The sequence below is a fragment of the Xiphophorus hellerii genome, chromosome 18 (assembly GCF_003331165.1).
Source record: "Xiphophorus hellerii strain 12219 chromosome 18, Xiphophorus_hellerii-4.1, whole genome shotgun sequence".
In the NCBI taxonomy this organism is placed as follows: Eukaryota; Metazoa; Chordata; class Actinopteri; order Cyprinodontiformes; family Poeciliidae; genus Xiphophorus; species Xiphophorus hellerii.
The window spans coordinates 3357664-3377822 of NC_045689.1; the positions used below are offsets into that span (position 1 = coordinate 3357664).

Below are 20159 nucleotides of genomic sequence, written 5' to 3' on the forward strand. Positions count from 1 at the left end.
TGTCTTGTTCCCCCTGTGGAGGGGAGGAAGGGGGCAGCTTTATTAGAACCAGACGTTTAGGGGTGGTGCTGCACCGCTCGACTTCTCTTTCTCTTTTTTTCAGGAGGAAAACTTTCCTCCTTTCAGCTACAAGAAACGCGGAGCTGGATGGTGGCAACCAGACACAAGGAGAGGGAGTGGTGCTACATGAGATTAGTTCAGGAGGCCACTTTCCCAGAGCGAAACCTGATCCATGCACGAAGACAGCAGGGAGGGGAACAGGATGAGCGAGGCAACCTAAAGAAAAGGATTCATCCTTTTCTTTAAAATTCAGGTTGCAGAAATTTGGGCAGAGTTGGGCAGTAACTAGTTACATCCAGTCAGTTACACACAGCAAAGATTTCTATCGCAAATATCCTAGTACAGTTGAAATAAAACAAAACTGACTTACAATGAACTTTTCAGTAATAAATATGAGTTTTTTTAAGTCAATAATTCCTTTATCTTTATAAAAAAAAAGTTCTAGTTCCACCGGTAGAATGTTCCGCTGCGCCGTTACCTAGCAACCCCAGCCAAGCTCAGGCCGTCACCTAGCAACCTAATTCTAGGCGATTACTTCACTTATAACAGCCAAACGCATTTTCAATTTAGCCAAATTAAAATCCTGAATGTTCTTCTGGTTGTGCCAGAATGTATTAATAAAAGCCATTAATAAACTGATAAAATATCAATAAATATCTGTCTCTGCATCTGATAAGTTCCAACTAACTTACAAGTAACTTTACAGGAAGACATAGGAGCTGGTTTTAAGTAAATGATTCCTAAATATTGATGAAAAAGTACTAGATTATTTCGTTTATAGCAAAATGATTCCCATGGTCTAAGAGGAATAATCTAACAGTGAATTTTTAAATCAATATGAAGAAATCATGGACTTAAAACAAGCTCCTATATCTTGCTTATAAGTTAGTTTTGTCTTAATTCAGGTGTGTTAAAATATTTCCACTAGAAACTAGACCAAAATATTACAAGATTTTATTATAATATATCCCAATCCAGACACACTTGCAGTTTTTGTTAAAGATTCTTAGATTCCTTAGATTTTGTTATTTTGTAGTTATGTTATTTATATGAATTGTTTTCATTTCTGTCTTAAAATGCAAAAATTTCCACATAACTTTAGAATTTGCTCTATCTGATTATGTAATTTTTAAATATTAAATAATTGGTGTTTTGATCGGTTACTGAGTATTTGATTAACATCCGAGTCAAACAGTGTGAGAGAGTTTCAGGTTGGATGTTGCTTTCCCACTTATCCTGCTCCGTCTCACCTCAACAGAGCAGCGTGTTATCGGGTAGATTCCTCCATAACCAGGCAGCCAGGACAAACGAACGGCGGTCTGATTGGTCTCCACAGCTTTCACATTGTGAGGAGGAGATGGCAAAACTAAAGAGAGAAAAGAAACACCAAAACAAGAGTGAACAAAAATCCTGCAGCAGCGAATTCAGCAGAGAGACTTTTTAAAGGACGATTACCGGTGATGGTTCCAGACCGGGAGGTCGACACGCCCTTCTGGTTATAAGCTTCACAGGAGAAAGTGCTGGTTCTGTTCAGACCTGGTTGGAAACAAAGTCAAACTATGTCAGTCAGTTCACACCAAAACCCCTGGCTCAGCGCTGGGAACAGGAAGCAGCATCAACGTGAGAAAATTCACGCCGACTCGAGAAAAGTGGGAGGAAAACCATTTCCACGGTCTCCTGATTATAACGCTAGTTTTCAGGACATTAACAAAGAAGCTTTTCCGTTCCATGTGAAATCTTTCTCCATCTCTCAAAAAATGCACTGCAAAAACACAAACAATTATCAAGTATTTTTGGTCTAGTTTCTATTGCACATGTCTTAGAACACTTGAAATAAAACAACAATAACTAAAAAGCAACTTTTCAGCAAAATACAGCAGCTTGTTTTACGTCAATAATATCTTAATATTGATGAAAAAGTTCTGGCCCCATTAGCAGATTATTTTATTTATAATAAGTAAAAAAATCTGCCAATGGAACTAAAATCGGGTTGCTAGGTAACGGCGCAGTGGAACATTCTACCAGTGGAACTAGAACTTTTTCACCAATACTAAGGAATAATTTACTTAAAACAAGCCTCTTTATCTTGGTGAACAGCCACTTGTAAGTTATTTTTTTATTTCAAGTGTACCAAGATATCTGCACTAGAAACTAGACCACTAATGTTTGATAAGATTTTGTATTTTTGCATACACTGTTCTTTACAAAATTAAAGTTTAGCGGTCTTTGAGAGAGCAAACTTGCATAATTATGCCATTATCAATACATTAATTGAAAATGGTCTCAGGACAACAATATTATCATTTATTGCGATAATTGCTCGAACAATTTATAGTCAAGCAAAATTTGTTATTGCGACAGGTTTAGTTCTAGATAGAATAAAGTAACATTTAAGTTTTGGGAAGTAAAATGTCAGTTATGTGAAAGTACAGTTTGGATTATGTATTGTTTTGTTTATTATTATTATTAAAGAAAAAACTAAAAATGCAAATCCATGAAAAACAAAGCTTTTCCGTTCCATGTGAAATCTTTCTCCATCTCTCAAAAAATTCACTGCAAAAACCCAAACTGGATTTTAAAGTCTTTTGAAGCAATTTGTGCATCTATATTCAAAATAACCTTCAGAAATTATTTAGAGACACAAATGTTTTTTAAAGACAATTTCTAAGACATTCAGCCATAAAATCTCCATGTTTTTCTCTTCACTTGCATATTTTCTATAGAGATAAACATTTTTAAAGTCTGCAGACAGCAGACTATATCCCAGTCAGAACCAGTTCAGGAATGATCCCCTGCGTTTCAAACAGAGGAGGAGTTAATTAGAGGACATCCCACTCAGGCTGAACAGTAATCAAAGGCCTGAAAATGAAAGAAGTCAACATTATGGGAGGCTTGTCTGGCAAAATAGTAAACACACAAAATGACAGAGATTTTAATGGCCAAAAGACCAACTTAACTAGATTTTCTTTTCACATAAACATGGAGTTAGAGGAAACGTAAGCTCGCTCTTCTCAGGATTACCAGTTATCTGCTAATAGTGGAGCAAATTTTTCGATTAGCACTTTGAAAATGTTTAGCGAACTTAGCTTCCCCTAAATTAATTTTTCCAGATAACTCTAAACCTAGCTGTTTTATAAATGTTTAGTTGAATAAAGTTTGATGTTGTTTGTGTTGAAGTTTTGTTTATTAACTGTTAACTCTTAAAGTAGTTACACATTTATATTCATGCTCTTATTGTGAAAACTATTTACACAGCAGTTCCGCTTCCTCTCCTGAAAAAAAAAGAAACATACAGAAACAAAATAAAACACGGATATTGTATAAATATGAATACAATATCTAATGACATTGTAAGAATGTGAATTATAAAAGGTTGTAGTCTTTCGAGGACAGATATAATTGGAATTGAAGTTAGCGCGTTAGCATTAGCCTTCGCCAAATGCTACGTTGACGTAGACCTTAATCCTGTTGCAATAAGCAATAAATCAAGTTAATCGCTTGATAAATTAAAAGGAGCTCAATAATTTCCATTTGCACTATTTACCGTTCTTCTCTTTTTCTACTAAAAACAGGATAATAAGGATAATAAAAGTCTCCAGTCTGGTGTTTTGGTTTCAACTAGCCCTTTATTTTGAAGGGCAATTTTGCTTACAGAGACGTCATAATTCATTTTATTTGCTGTTTCTGTTGTTTTGCTTATTTATTTTAAAATGTCTTCTAGTTCCAGTGTTAAATATTAATTATACTTTAAAGTTTATTGATTATTGTTATTGTGTCCGACTGAATAGTGGATTACCAACACTTATTCTTTTCCTTCATTTTTTTCATCATATAAGTAACAAGCTATAAGTGGAAATACAAGGAGGGCAAAGTACAGATATTTCTTAAAATGTAGAGAGTTCTCAGAAACATACCTGAAAAATCTACTTAATTACAGCAACAAAGTATTTCTTTACTTTACAACTCTGTCAATATCTAAATTAAACTGTTCATAAAGAGATCCAAAATCTTAAGCTTAACTATCTTAAACAGATAAAACACAAAACTGCATGTTTTTGGTTCTTAACTTGTTGTTACTGCAAGAATGCAGCCTTCTGGAGTGGAGTTATGTGAACAAAGAGGTGGGTGGCGTTGGGGTCTAGGTGAAAGACTGCAGCCCTAGCAGGCCTGGGGCTCCTCTGAAGGGGACAAGAGCGTGACACATTCTGACTCCCAGCGGAGAATGAATCCTCTCACACACTGACTCACAGTGGGCTCACACACCCGACAGATTCCACAACACAAAAACAGGCCAACACACACACACACACACACACCCAACATGTGGCAGTCAAGTTTCATCACCGTTATCTAACAGCCCAACATCGCCAGCCGGCCACAAACTGAGGTTTGCACAGAATCACGTTGTCCAGCGCCGGCGGCACCAAGCCTCCATTGTGTGGAGGCCGGAAAAAGAACAGGGGTGTATGATCCGCGCCGGCTGAAGCGAGGGGCTGTTAGCGAGGAAGAACAGGGAGGCGATACTGACGCTGCGCTGGCGAACCGACAGCTCATCAGGCAGCCCTTGATTGCGCCACATATTTCTGCGTTTCTTTCCTTCCCCATCAACAAACCGCAGAATAATTCACTTCCCAGCTGAAAATGTCACATTTGTCACCAACAAGTAATCAGGATCTTGTTCACTGTGATCACAGTGTTGACCAACTCCGCTGGGATGGGGTCATTAAGCCTAAGAGGCCTCTATTATGCTACCATGCTTCACTAGAATGGTCTTTCATGCTTCATGTTGAAGAAAACCACTTTTTAGTATCTATAACCAAAGGTTTACAAAAGAGACATCAATCAATCAGTTTGGTGAAGGCTTAAACCAGTTTAGAATCATCTATCAACCAGTAAGAATGTTGGCTCTTACAGACATGTTAGTTCTTCTTTAAGAAGCCCTCCTGTTCTCCACTCATTACCTGTATTAATTGCACCTGTTTGAACTCGTTACCTGTATAAAAGACACCTGTCCACACACTCAATCAATCAGACTCCAGCATCTCCACAATGCCCAAGACCAGAGAGCTGTGTAAGGACATCAGGGATAAAATTGTAGACCTGCACAAGGCTGGGATGGGCTACAGGACAATAGGCAAGCAGCTTGGTGAGAAGGCAACAACAGTTGGTGCAATTATTAGAAAATGGAAGAAATACAAAATAACGGAAAATCTCCCTCGGTCTGGGGCGCCATGCAAGATCTCACCTCGTGGAGCATCATTGATCTTGAGGAAGGTGAGGAATGAGCCCAGAACTACACGGCAGGACCTGGTCAATGACCTGAATAGAGCTGGGACCACAGTCTCAAAGAAAACAATCAGTAACACTCTACGCCGTCAAGGATTAAAATCCTGCAGTGCACGCAAGGTGCCCTTCCTCAAGCCAACGCATGTCAAAGCCCGTCTGATGTTTGCAAATGACCATCTGAATGATCCAGAGGAGGAATGGGAGAAGGTCATGTGGTCTGATGAGACAAAAATAGAACTTTTTGGTTTAAACTCCACTCGTCATGTTTGGAGGAAGAAGAATGATTAGTACAACCCCAAGAACACCATCCCAACCGTGAAGCATGGCGGTGGAAACATCATTCTTTGGGGATGCTTTTCTGCAAAGGGGACAGGACGACTGCACCATATTGTGGGAAGGATGGATGGGGCCATGTATCGTGAGATTTTGGCCAACAATCTCCTTCCCTCAGTAAGAGCACTCCAGATGGGTCGTGGCTGGGTCTTCCAGCATGATAACGACCCAAAACACACAGCCAGGGCAACTAAAGAGTGGCTCCGTAGGAAACATCTTAAGGTCCTGGAGTGGCCTAGCCAGTCTCCAGACCTGAATCCAATAGAAAATCTTTGGAGGGAGCTTAAAGTCCGTGTGGCCCAGCGACAGCCCCGAAACCTGAAGGCTCTGGAGGAGATCTGTATGGAGGAGTGGGCCAAAATCCCTGCTGCAGTGTGTGCAAACCTGGTCAAGAACTACAGGAAACGTCTGATCTCTGTAATTGCAAACAAAGGTTTCTGTACCAAATATTAAGTTTCGTTTTTCTGGTGTATCAAATACTTATTTCACACAATAAAATAGAAATTAATTATTTAAAAATCATACATTGTATTTTTCTGGATTTTTGTTTTAGATTCCATCACTCACAGTTGAAGAGTACCTATGATAAAAATTACAGTCTTCTACATGCTTTGCAAGTGGGAAAACCTGAAAAATCAACAGTGTATCAAATACTTGTTCTCCCCACTGTAAATGCATCAGGAATCAACACTCAAACATTTCCCACACAAAGACAGGAACATTCAGTCAGTTACAGTTTTATGTTTCCAGATTTGATGTTAATTTTGCGATTATTAATAAGTGATCTCTGTGGTAGATTAGCTACCGCTTCTATTAGCTAAGCTAACACAGCGGTGGTTGATTAGCTAATTTAAACACCTGCTCTACTGTCAGAGTTGGTCGATAGTTTGCCTTTCTTTTATTTTGCAATCTGAACCAAAACACACACAATTCCATATCATATCTACATGACAAGACTGTCAGAGTAAAACTAGCTGAACTGAACTACTTCCCTCCCCCTATTTATTTTCTTAAGACTTTTTCTTGATCTCATCTAGTTCTCTTAGTGTTGACAGTTAGTAGGCACCGCATCCCTTTTTCTTTTATACATCTGGTGTACATTTAAGATTTAAAGGTATCTTGACAAGATGAGTGTCAGTTAAGAGATTCAGGAAGAGGCCAACTCCTCCATGACAGACGTCAAAACAACCTTTGCGTGCATTAATTCCTGCAAAGCTTGTCAAAAAACAGACAATTTGTGTCCTAATATGGCTTTTATTTAGTTGATTTCACTGTAAAAATGGTCACAGAGTGAAAAAATCAAACTAGCATACACTTCTTAAAACGAAAGAAGATCAACGATTATTTACTATGAGAGATTACTATGATGCAATCAAATATTACATACAAGTGACGTGTCTAGTCATCAGTAACCGCCATGTTCCAGACATATTTCTTGTGTTGCAACATGAATGTTGCGTTGGCGATAAAATTGTGACATGGTTGAAAACAACTTCCCCCATACAAAAGTGGAAAGGTTCGAAAACAACTAATAAAGTTTTCATTTGAAGTGCTAAAAAAAGGTTTATGATTGAATCATTGTAGCTTTTTCCGTGACTCCCTCGTGACGATTCTTCCCTGAATCCGCAAACTGAAGCCGCTGTTACCAATTTCGACTTCAAGTATGGCACTGATTACTCCTAATTACCTCACATAACCCAACTTCAAAGACCAAACTACCAGTCTACGGTAATACACTCTAGTTATTTCTAACAATTCAGCAGCTTAATTCAAAGTATGAAAGTTAATTGTGCTTTTAGTGTAAAAACTTGGTGTTTCTCATCAAAAGGTTCAGAGTTGCTTTAAAAGGTGACCTATTATGATTCCTTCAACAGGTTAGTGAAGGTCTATGGTCTTTTTTAGGGTCTCTGTCACTTTAAATCCAAATAACCTGCTGCTGGCCACACCCCCTACCTCAATGTTTACACTCGCACATGAACGTGACTACGAACAGATGCACAATTATACAACTGTACATCTTTGAAAAGCATTAGTAAGGCCTCCCGCACAACCAACAAGAATGCAGCACGTGGTTTCTGGATAGTAAATTAACAACAAAACACTTGTCTTTTCCAGCAGCCATTGTACAGAGCAGTAAAACCAGCTGACCAAACCTGCTGGAACTCAGCTGGAGTTGCTAGGTAACAGGCTGGGCTTCTGGGGTTTCTAGGTAACAGGCAGTGCCTGCTGATTTGTGACGTTACATTCTGGAGGTTTTTGAAGCGGCTCGTTTCCCAGACACCAAAAATCATTAAGTTATTGCCAAAAGATAGCTGAGCTGTTTTTTCCCCCCCAAGAGCTTAATCTGTTTTTGGAAGTTGAGACCCAAACTGAAGTATAAAAACAAGAAAAATGTGAATATTTTTCATAATAGGTCCCCTTTATGAAAAGGAAGAGCGAGGAAACAGCATGAATTAGCATGAGTCACTGTTAAATTCTAAATGGCTGGAATGTTCTTCGTGCCATTTGAGAGCATGAGTCCCTTCTGCAACAATGTTTGTATTTAACTTGATTTAATCTGCGGTCTACAAGCGCAGATGCCCATTCCAGACCTGTGAGTGGAGGTTACTGTCAAACGATTCCTGGTAAACAGCAGGAAGCCCGCCGCGATGACTCAGTAGATTCGCTCCGATCGAGAGCCGGTGGTATTTTTCTCCTCTATCCCCTCTGACTCAGCCTCTCCTCCTGACACTTAGCTGCCGATTGCCAGACAGCTGTGAGCCGCTGCCTTTCTTCTTCTCCCTTTTATTTCTCTTTTTCTTATTAACATCCGTTTCTTTACTTCCTTACTGTACTCTGGTTTCAATCAGAGCCACTCAACAGCTTCATAAAATGAATCAGACTACAAAAACAAAAGCATTTCGGTCCAGTTTCTACTGGAAATGTCTTATTATACGTGAAATGAAACAAAACTCACAAATAACTTTTCAGCAAATGGAATGTTCTTTTAAGTGAATAATTCCTTAATATTGATGAAAAAGTTCTAGTTCCTATTTCACAAACAGACACTTTTCCCGTGTTATCAGCGAATTAACCTGCCAGTGGAACTCAAACTTGGTTGCTAGGTAACGGGCTGGGCTTGGCTGGGGTTGCTAGGTAACAAAAAAGTAGTAGTCCAGTGGCAGATCATTTCACTTATGATAACAGATTTCCCCATGTTTTAAGTAGAATAATCTGCCAGTGGAACTAGTACTTTTTTAATGTTTAGGATTTACTGACTTAAAACCCGCACCTATATCTTGCTGGAAAGTTACTTTTGTCTTATGTCAAATACACTAAAATATTTTCACTAGAAACTAAACAAAAATACTTTGATTTTGTATTTTTTAGTGTGTCTCACTGGATTATAATTATTTGGTGGTCCTGTTTTATCCTTTAAAGAACTTTCTGGAAATGTTCCCGCATTATGTTCGGCTCAGGTCATAAAAATCTGTCTGACGTTAATAATATAATATTGTTTCTGCAGAATTAGTTTTTATCATTTCCAACTCATGTTTTTGTTTGTGCTCCCCCAAAATACATTGTAACCTCCATATTTGCTCCAAACGTAATGTGAAAACTTGTTTAAAAGGTTTTCTATTCACACTTTAAAAAAGAAAACAACTAGCAGCCATTGTGCCACAATTCTGCTAAAAAATGTCCAATTTCCTCCATCAAAAAAAAAAAAAAATCTCACCAACCTCAACCTCAAACTGCGTCACGGCTGAATGAAATGCAGTGAAAGCATTTCTGTTTGCTTGTGTCTTGTTGTGACCTGGTTCATCTCAAACTAAAGTTGATCTCAGGCTGTTAAATAATTAGAGTCTAATTTTAAAGACGAAGAATCTCAGTGCAGCAGCAAGGTGTTGCTAATCAACTCTGCTTGACTAAATAATCACCACAATGATAATTTGATTAATCACTAACTGGAGCATAAAGACTCAAAAAGGTCAATTGCTGAAAGAACAGCAACAATTAATTAGATAGTATACAAGTATAGTGTATCATGAAATGTAATTGTATTCATGCCTAATGAGAATTTAGAAACCAATTGACTGAACAGTCATGATTTCAGACTGTGGCCAGGAAGCCGGAGCTCCAGAGAAAACTGGAAACAAAGGAGATGACTGCTGATTTCAGGAGGAACAGGATTAGATCAAACCTGTTTCCATCATGGGAGAAGAAGTGGAGGCAGTTGAGGGATATAAATACCTTGATGTTCATCTGAACAACAGACTGGACTGGAGACGCAACAGTGAAGCGTCTATAAGAAGGGACAGAGCAGACTGGACTTCTGGAGGAAGCTAAGGTCCTGCAAGCTTTGCACCAAGCTGCTGCAGATCTTCTACAAGTCTGTTGTTGAGAGTGTTATTTGTTGGGGCAGCAGCATCAGAGCCAGGGGCCTAAAAACGCTCAACAGCCTGATAAAGAAGGCTGGTTCTGTTCTGGACGACTGTGGAACCTCTGGAGATGATCAAGCAGAGAAGGATTCTTCATAGGATCAAGAAAATTAGGGACCATCCTGACCATCCTCTTCATCAGATTGTCTTGGGAAGGCGGAGCATCCATCTTCAGTCAGAGGCTTCTTGAGGTTCAGTGTGGTACAGACTGCTTCAGGAGATCTTTTCTGCCAACAGCCATCTTCAATGGCTCTTTGAAGAATCTTGGTGAGCTATAACAACATTTAATTTCCATGTGGATCAATAAAGTATTTCTGAAACTGAACTGAAAAAAGAAGCAAGTGTACAGACAATATGTAGAAAAAATAAACCCCGGAAAAAAACACTAAAGTAAAGGCAAACCCACGATAACAAAAGTTGTCCTCATATGGTCTGGAAAATGCTCTCTTCACGGGTCCAGTCTTCTAGTGGCGCCTTCATCAAAGCAAAACTTGAGTTTTCAGACTCAAATGTCTCCTTCTTACTGGGAAGATTGGAGAAATCGTTCCTCGGACAGTGGTCTGGACAGCGCTCTCTTCGTGGATCCAGGCTTCAAATGCCGCCTGGAAACAATCTGCTAGAGCTGCGACAAAAGACCGGAGCGGTCCATGAGGTTTCTATTCTTTATATATGCCTGCGGTTTCTTTGCTAGCTGCTTGGACATTTTCTGCTCTATTATTCAGCTCGGTTCTGGTTTTAGTTCTAATAGTTCATGTAGTGAAAACAAACAAACTTAGAGTTGTTAGAGTTCTCCAGAGCCGAGCACCGTTACATAATTAGCACTTCGCTCAGCTCACTTTCAAACTACTTTGGTAGTTGTTTGTAAAAATAAATAAATAAAATAGAATAAAATAAAATAAAATAAAATACTTGGGTTGTTGGTAAAGACACTAATAGACTGGTTCCAACAGGAAGGTGAAACCCATTTTCCCGGTTAATCAATTAATTTTAATCATGTTTAATCAGATGAATCGTAATTTGGGCTGATATGTTGACTCTTTTGAACCAGATGGAGCTAAAACTATCACTTTAGGTTTTACAGACAAACAACTATTTTATTTCTCTTAAATGCTAAATGTAGTTGTTTTGTGCATTTCATTTTCACTTACTGAAAAGGACAGAAAATTTTAATGAAAAGAAAATTTCCCCGGGGCCTCCTCCCCCGGGGGAAGACCCAGGACAGACTGGAGGGACCCTGTCTCTGGGCTGGGCTGTGCTGGACTGGGCTGGGCTGGCCTGGGCTGGGCTGGGCTGGGCTGGGCTGGCCTGGGCTGGGCTGGGCTGGGCTGGGCTGGGCTGGCCTGGGCTGGGCTGGGCTGGGCTGGGCTGGGCTGGGCTGGCCTGGGCTGGGCTGGGCTGGCCTGGGCTGGGCTGGGCTGGCCTGGGCTGGGCTGGGCTGGCCTGGCCTGGGCTGGGCTGGGCTGGGCTGGGCTGGGCTGGCCTGGGCTGGGCTGGGCTGGGCTGGGAACGCCTCGGGATTCCCCCAGAGGAGCTGCAACAAGTGGCTGGGGAGGGAAGTCTGGGCCTCCCGCGACCCGACCCCGGATAGAGCGGAGGAAAATGGATGGATGGATGGAAGAAAATGTTCTCATTTACTGAAAAATGTCCTTTTTGAGTCTTATACTCCGGTCAATAATCGATTAATCACGATTAGGGCTGATATGTTACTTTTTTCATTAATAATTCAATAAAAAAAATATTTTTTTACAATATTTGAACCAGATTAAGCTAAATCTATGACCCTTGAGGAGTTCTGGGTAGAACATATTTACAGATAAAGAACGTTTTTTTTATTGTAAAGTTTTTGCTTAATTTCTGAAAAATGTCCTTTTTGAGTCTTATACTCCAGTTAATGATTAATCAGTTATTAAATTAGTTGACAATTACATCAGTAATCGATTAATCACAATTAATCTGATTAATCGTTTCACTCTAGCAGTTTTTAAATTGTTTTATTTAAAGTTTTTAGAGTATTTGTGAGGATATGGAGTTTTGTATATGTTCATTTAGTTCCTGTGTAGTTTCGTCTTCCCCCTGATTGTCTCCAGCTCTTGTTTCCCTGATTATTCCCCTGAGTGTATTTAATCCCACCTGTGTGACCTGCTCCCCGTCGGGTCCTTGTCTTTGCTGTCATAGTCTTTGTCATCAGTCCTGTGTCCTCCCAGCGCTACCAGCGTGTCTGAGCTCTTCGCCTCATTGTTCACCTGTGCTGCCTGGATTTCCGTTCTCTTTGTGTTTGTCATTAAAACCATCGTTGTTGCACATCAACCTGCGTCTACGACGTCCATCGTCACCAACTCATGACAGTATTACATGCAGTTTTCAGGCCTACCTGTGAGGTTGAGTGTTGAAGGCGACAGCGCCACCGGGTCATTCAAGGAGTTCATTTCAGCTCCATCGCGCAGCCAGATGACCTGGACCGGATCTGGAGGTCCGTGAGCCACACATCTCAGACTCAAGGCCTCATTGGCCACTACGGACTTGGGTTGAGGCTCCACAGAGAAATGAGGAAGGCCTGAGCAGGAAGTTGCTGAATCAGTTTCCCTTTCACAGTGAGAACACAAACACATCCCAGAGGTTTGGAAGCTCACCTTCCAGCTGAATGCGCCCGACGTTGGACAGAGTCTGGTTCCCTTCGGACTCGACGGCACACCTGTAGGGGCCCATGTCCGACAGCTGGACCTTGTCAATTCTGTAGGGGGGATAGAAATGATGGTGAAGGTCTGGAAGAAACAGGTAAAAACTGATAAAACGGGAGAAACAAGCAGATTTATACGGAGGAAGATTAGTGTCGCGCTAAGAAAATGAAAAAATAAAATTATGAGAAAAAAGTTACACAAGAACAAAATCCTAATATTACAAGAATAAAGTCATAATTAACGAGAATAAAGTCAAAACATTATGAAAATAAAGTCATAAAATTACGACGTTATTGCCAAAACTTTCTGACTTGATTCTGAAATTATTATGACTTTATACTTTTATTATCTTGACTTTGATGTTGTATGACTTTATTCTGGGAATATTATATCTTTCTCGTAATACTGTTACTTTGTTCTCAAAATATTGACTTTATTACAACTTTATTCTGTTATTTTGATTTTATGGTTGTAATAGTTATATTTTCATAATGTTATGACTTTTTTCTTGTAATTTTATGTTTTTTTTCTCATGATTTTATTTATTTATTTTAGTTTTCTTACTATGGCCTTAATACTCTGTCGCAGATTTCAGTAGCAACTAGAAAGAAAAAGGATTTTCTATATTATCATTATTTTCAGAGTTGTGTAAACTTTTTGTCACATGTGCCAAGAAAAAAAAAACTAAACTAAAGCAATAAAGTTGTACGAGTTTTCTTTTCTTTTTCAAATAAAAAATGTTGTGGTTTTCAAAACATTCTTAAAATGTTTTGAAAACCAAATTTGACAAATTTATTCTCAGTATTAGGACAGGATTTGGGTCACTTTCTTACAAAACGCTCGCTCTATTTAACCAGGTTTAATGGTTTAGGTGCAGCGAAGTCGGCTTTTCAGTTAAAGTTTCTGATAAACGAGGTTCTACTTATTACAACAGCTTGGTTATAAAAACTAATTTTTTGTGTTGTACTAAATATTTTTGCATTGTAAGAAAATAATAATTCTGCACTGATTCCAAATAAAGAGTTTCTACATCAACCACTTGAGCTGGATGGGTCAAATCTGGATCATTCTGGAATGGCAGTTGGGGGCCATACAAAATCAATTCAAGGGCCACAAATGGCCCACAGACCGCACTTTGAACACCCCCTGATGTAGAACCACTGGAAACCAACATTATCACATTATTCAGCACCAAACCAGGTTTGGAAAGCAGAAAAAATGCAGAAATTATCATTTTTTCTGCAGAGATCTTATTAATAAATTTGAAAGAGCTGCTTCCTACTTGAGCGTGCTCGTGACGGTCCAGGTGTTGTCGGTGATAGTCTGGGACTGGTCCGTGTCTTCGTACTGAAGAGGAGCGCCGTCTTTGAGCCAGACCAGATCGGGCGGGACCGCGTTCTCGTCTCCGGTTCCCTTCAGCTCGCAGTGCATCCTGACCGGTTTGCCCAGGGAGGAGACGACGGTGCTGGGACTCTTTTCAAACTTCAGGTCTTTGTTTGAGAGACGAGGAAGAAGAAAATGACAAATTATTTTGAGAGCCAAGAACTTAAAACTCATCTAAACATAATTCTTCTGTTTTGGTTCTGATGAATACAGCAGAAGACATTTCACATTTCTTTACTTTAAAACCACAAACTTCAATGTGTTTTATTGGGAATTTATTTAAAAGACCAATTCAAAGTAGTGAGTGATTATGGAAGGCAAGGAACAAATAAAAACTGCAACATTTGTACCAAGAACCACCGAAGGAAACGACTCAAAAACCTCTGAAGTGCAACTTACTTCTTCACAAAAAGTAAACACAAATGGAGTAGCGTCAGATTTTAGCAGTTGCAGTATTTCTCATTTGTCTTTGGTAAAAATCCACGAGCCATTTCTCCCACTAGTTTGCTTCGGTTGTATTTACCCAGAATCCCTTGCACCGTAGTCCACTTCCTGCTTCTATAATCCGCTTGCTGCCAACATGTGCATTCAAACCGCATTAGAGTTCACTTCATCTGAGCCGAGGCCGAGGTTACAGGTGGACCAGAGTTTGTTCTTTTTTTGAATTCGCACCTCCGCAAACGAACCGGACTTTCTAGATAAACGAACTGGAGTTTGATTAAAACGAACTAAACATGGCTGGTGTGAACGCATCACCAATAGCTTCTGAGTAACCTGTCAGGATAACAACTTTAGCTGGACGGTAAATTGCCCGAGCATTTACTGCGATAAACGATAATATAGTTGTTTTGAGACCAAGTAATAAAATGGTAATAATGAAAGAACACATTCTCAAAGATTAATAAACTTCAAGCTATAATCTATAGATTATAATTTAAACAATTTAAATAAACAAAACAAAACAACATAAACTAAAATTAAATGAATTATGAAGTCTCTGTAAACAAAATAGTCCTTAAAATAGAGCTGGCTGAGACCAAAGAACCAGTCTGAAGATTTTTATCATCCAGTTTTTGGTAGAAAGACAGAAAAATGAAAAACAATAAACCATGCAAATGAAAATTATTGAGTTTGTATCAATTTATCATACGATTAATTGATTTACTGATTATTTACAGGCCTATTTCTGAGTAAAATATCTGAATTTAGGTCACTCTTTTTTGAAAAGGCTTGGTTTAGGCAAGCTTAATAAATTAATTAAAACGAGATTTGGGTGCAACAAAGAAAGGTTTTAAGTAAAGGTCACTGGATAGATGCAGCCGTGGCAAGAAAATACAAACAATGTGGTTATTTAAAGACAAATAATTGCTGCTGTTACCGATATTTTCTATTGTAACGAGATTTTCCTACCTACATCAAACACCTGTGCTTTGGGTCAAACTTGTATCAATCTTGAACTGAAGTTTGGGCCCCGACACAATCAGTCCAGGGGTCGCAAATGGCCCTTGACCCACAGTTTGGGCACCCCAGCATTAAAGGGAGACTAGCCTGCATCATTTAAGCAACACATGCAAACTGTGCTTCTGCTCTCTCACTTTTATTGTTGCTATTTATCTCCAAGCACAGATTTTCCCAAGCTTGTCAAACAGTCATCTAAATCTGAGTCAGGGGCCGACCTTTGACCTCTGATCCCAGAGGACTGAGCAGGAATACTTCTCCTGTTAACTGCAGATTCCACAGTCAGCACTGTTTACTTTCTGCATAACAAATTGGGATTTTGAAGCTGCTCTGCTTTGTTGTTTTTGTCTCTGTGTGGCTTTAGAATCAAAAGTCCTTCTTGCCTTTTATTTCCATGCTTGGTTGAGCTTCACTGTATCCTTTGGCTGCTTTCAGGGAAGCTTGTAACCCTTTTGTGAGAATGCAGATATCCAGAGAGCCAGCCAGTGGACAAACTCTGTGTGTGTGTGTGTGTGTGTGTGTGTGTGTGTGTGTGTGTGTGTGTGTGTGTGCGTGGGTGTGTGTCTTTCTCTAGTAATTCATTTGTAGCTAATCCGTCCCCTCGCTTTTGTCCCCTAACCTCCTTTTCTTACGGTCTGAACCCTTCCGAGTTGCATCCATGCTGCAGAATCTGAATGTGCACATACCAAAAATACCTCACAAAGGTTGCGCTGTTATCCTTCTTGCATTCCCTCCCCGTTTCTGACTTTTTCAGCGTAATTCCTCCCCTCTGTTTCAGAGCTGCGCCTTTGCCCTTTCCATACCATTCTTTGGATTCATTGCTTTTGGATTTCGGCGCCTTCCCTTTGGTCCAAACTCTTTCTCCTCTGCTGTTGCCCCCTCGGCCCATCCATCATTTCCAGGGCCTGACTCAGACTCAGAGGAGTTGAGTCATATGGCAAACATTCACACCTCTGAGCTCCCACCCCCACTTCTCAAATCATTCTCAAACTTCCAAGACGGTAAGAATTAAAAAAAAAGCTAATTTTAGGCAGTGCTGAAATGATTAATCGGATTAATCATGATTAATCGATAATTGAAATATTCGTCAAATAATTTAGTTGTTGATTAATCGTTAACTGGACTGTATAGACTCAAAGAAAAAGACAATTTGCTAAAAGAACAGCATATTCAGAGCAGCAATTAAGCCAAATTTGTACAAAACATCTACATTTTGCTTAAATATATATATGAAAAATGTCTGTTTGTAAATATGTTGTATTCAGTTTCATGGTTTTGGCTTCACCTGGTTTAAATTCTGTAAATAAGGCGTCTTTACATCCAATTATTATTCAAAAAATAATCAACAGATCAATCCTACACTGGATTGATTATTTGTTAGCTGCAGATGCATGCTATGCAACAAATTATCTAACATTCACTAAAGGAATGATTTGTGATTGCATTTTAGGCAATAAAATGTTTATTTTCTTATTTTAAAAAGTTTATTTAGTATTTCCTTTAATGTATTTATAGTAATGTATAAAATAAGTTGTAAAATGTTTAGATGAAAAATCTTCAGAATATGACACATTTTTTACCCAACTGATCGATTAATCGTTTGAATAATCAATAGAATAATAGATTCGTTCAGTTGCAGTCAGTTATACAGTTTTGTCTCCTACAGCAGATTCCTCCTGAAACACATTTAACTGGTTTCTCTGAGTTTCATTTTTGTTGTAATCTGAGTAAAACGAGTCCGACTTCAACTTTTGTGCCAAACGAGCTTCGTTTCCTGCTTCGCTGGTTCGGATTTGAGTGTCGCAACAGTTTCAGTGCATCTGCAGCTCCAACTCGTCCGTCTGAATATATATATCCCTAGCATATCTGATATGAAACAATTTAAACAATTTTTTCTCTTCTGCTTGGCTGATTGTGTTGCTTCACTAAAGTTTCCACTTTATCTAGATTTAAATGCCTTTTTTTTTTTTTTTGCTGGAACATCTCTTTAGGATCCCACATGAGTCTAATTTTAAAATCAGGATTCTTAGCTGGAAAGCAGGACTTTAAGAACAACAACAAGCCGGTAAATCAGCAGGATTTGAAGGCTGATAAGTTTTCACAATAAAACTTATTATCTAGTAACTTTTTGCATTCAAACTAGAGTTGCACAATTTAACTGCTGTAAATATTACAATATGTGTGCAATAACCCAATTAGATTGGACAACTTGAGTCCAATAATTGGTAGAATATTATATTATAATATGCTATGCATATTAATAACAAAGTATTTTGAATTGAAGTGAATTGAGTTGCTAAAGCTCACATAAAAACATATGTGTAACAGTAAAGAAAAAAAAGTTTCAGAAAAACACTGGATCATAAGGTTGTTTGGGGTATTTTTTACTCCGTAGTTTTATTTTTGTGGGTTTTGTCCCTGTATTTATTATTGTGCTTTAACATCAACCTGCCAAAAAGATTATTTCATTCATTAAAACAAACAGTTAACCAGATCGACTTGACTCGGTGTGAAAACGTTTCTTTTCCCTGAGTCCTCATAACTGGTGAGCGGTCTTGTACATCACTGTTGAAGACTTTTAGCCCACTTTTGTTTTCATAATTTATTTAATTCAGACATTTGCCACAGCATCTCAATTAAATTTAAGCCCAGATTTTGACTAGGCCCTTGTAAAACCCTTCTTTCATTCAATTAAAGATGTATTTACTAGTGTACATTGGATCACTGTCCTGTTAAATAGCCGTAAAAGATCCAGTATTCACAGTTCAATCTGTTATAGCAGGTCGTCCAAGTCCTGACCAAGCAAAGCAGGTCAAGACCATCAAACCACCACCATGATTAACTGCCAGTATGGTGCTTTGGCTCCTAAAGCGGTGATAGCGTAGGAATGTAACGGTACAAAAAATTCAAATTTGGCTTCCACATTTTTGGGATGACCAAGATATTAGTCGGTAAATGTGACACAAACCCTTGTGTTTACGATCCGTCGTAACAGAAAACAACAAGAAGGAGAAGCCTTGAGTTCTAACGGTCGGCACGTGACGTATGCAATGCGCCTGTTCGACGCCATGAAAGCTTACCGGAAGTAGTGTGCGCTGTAAACAACGAGCCTCCACTGCGAAGAGAGAAGTACCGAGCCGAACGAGGCGGCTGCTAATGTTATTTCAATATCTGGAAACGTTGACCCACATGGACTGTACCGCCATAGCAAAACTACAGGCAGACTACAATTCTGAAACAGCGCAGGAAATTGACATCATCGTTCACAACTCCGCCTTCTGGTCGCTGATTGGCCCGGCAGAAATTCAGCGGGAGAAAACTAGCCTGGCTAGACTGGATGAGGTTTTTAAGCTCTTCTGGAGTAACTTTGGTAAACTAGCCACTCGTGGAAAGGTTCACGACTGTTTTATGTTTTCTTCATTTGAGGACAGAGGCTGTTACTGTGGTTTGCTGGAGGCAAAAAGCACCAGAACCAGGCTAATGTGTTGGTGGCTAAATTTAACCGAAAAAAGTATCTAATCACATTTACGTCCTAATTTAACGAGGGCCAGGTTTGTTTGGACCTTTTTCCCCAATAAGTAAATATGTCTGTCTGTCTGTCTATCACAATGTATGAGCAACACAAGACTGATTGAGACAACAATTTAAAATAAATTAAAATAAATTTTCAAATAATTAAGCTAATTTTTTTTTATTGTATTTAAAACATTTTCCAGACTAATTTCACGCTAAAATTGTTGCCATCTGTTTACAGTAGAGTAAATCTGATCCTGACCAATCACAGCAGCCTTTTCATTGAGTCACTGATTCCACTCAGATGCATCACAGAAAAACTTTTTAACTTTCTTCCATCAAACTGCCAACACACGGAAAGTTACATTTAGACGTGGATTAAATGTTTGATTTATTTTAAAAGTATTGTTTTTTCAACTTAATTCTGTTTGGAGGATGTCTTTTATAGTTTGAGTGTTTAATTAAACTATAGGACTGCAACGACAACAATAATAAATTACCAAGTTGCGTTTTTTTTTTTTTTAGAGCAATTTATGTTAGCCAGATGTTGCGGCTGCTCAGCGACCTCAAAGCAAATTACTGTAATGAGTGAACATCAAAAGAAATCTCACGGGGCAAATTGCGCATTACTTATACAGTCGCACTGATCACGGTGGATAATCCGCACGTACCTGACAGCTGTGCGCCAGAGACGGGCGCAAAAACGACGCTGAGGATGAGAAAGCAGCACCTCCAGCGCGCCATGGTTCCTCCCGGCAGATCACCTGGAAAACTGGACCGGAGGGGGAAAACAGCCGAGCTGGAGCGGAACTCCATCAAAGCATCTCCGCTGCGTTTCGCTCCGGGTTGGATGTGGACGCTGAGAATGTTTTGATCCACAGCTGGGAAGGCGAAGCGGATTCAGCCGTTTCGTTTCCCCCTTTCAAAGATGACAAACTTCTGCTCCAAAGTTGTTCCTTTTCTTTCTATGTGGTCAACAAACCTCCAGTTCGTCCACAATTAAAGCGCGATAAGCTTCCGTTGCACCTAG

At 39.2% G+C, this 20159-nt stretch overlaps 1 protein-coding gene across 1 annotated transcript in view; it reads right to left on the minus strand.

The window, feature by feature from the left end:
* Positions 1–19945, minus strand: part of axl (AXL receptor tyrosine kinase) — a 46681-nt gene extending 26736 nt beyond the window's left edge. The window contains exons 1-6 of the mRNA XM_032590947.1: positions 19801–19945; positions 14058–14265; positions 12728–12828; positions 12469–12651; positions 1516–1596; positions 1311–1426 (exon numbers count right to left, since the gene is read on the minus strand). Coding sequence (XP_032446838.1) covers positions 1311–1426; positions 1516–1596; positions 12469–12651; positions 12728–12828; positions 14058–14265; positions 19801–19945 — 834 coding nt within the window. The remainder of the gene's footprint in view (positions 1–1310; positions 1427–1515; positions 1597–12468; positions 12652–12727; positions 12829–14057; positions 14266–19800) is intronic.
* Positions 19946–20159: the final 214 nt, after the last annotated feature.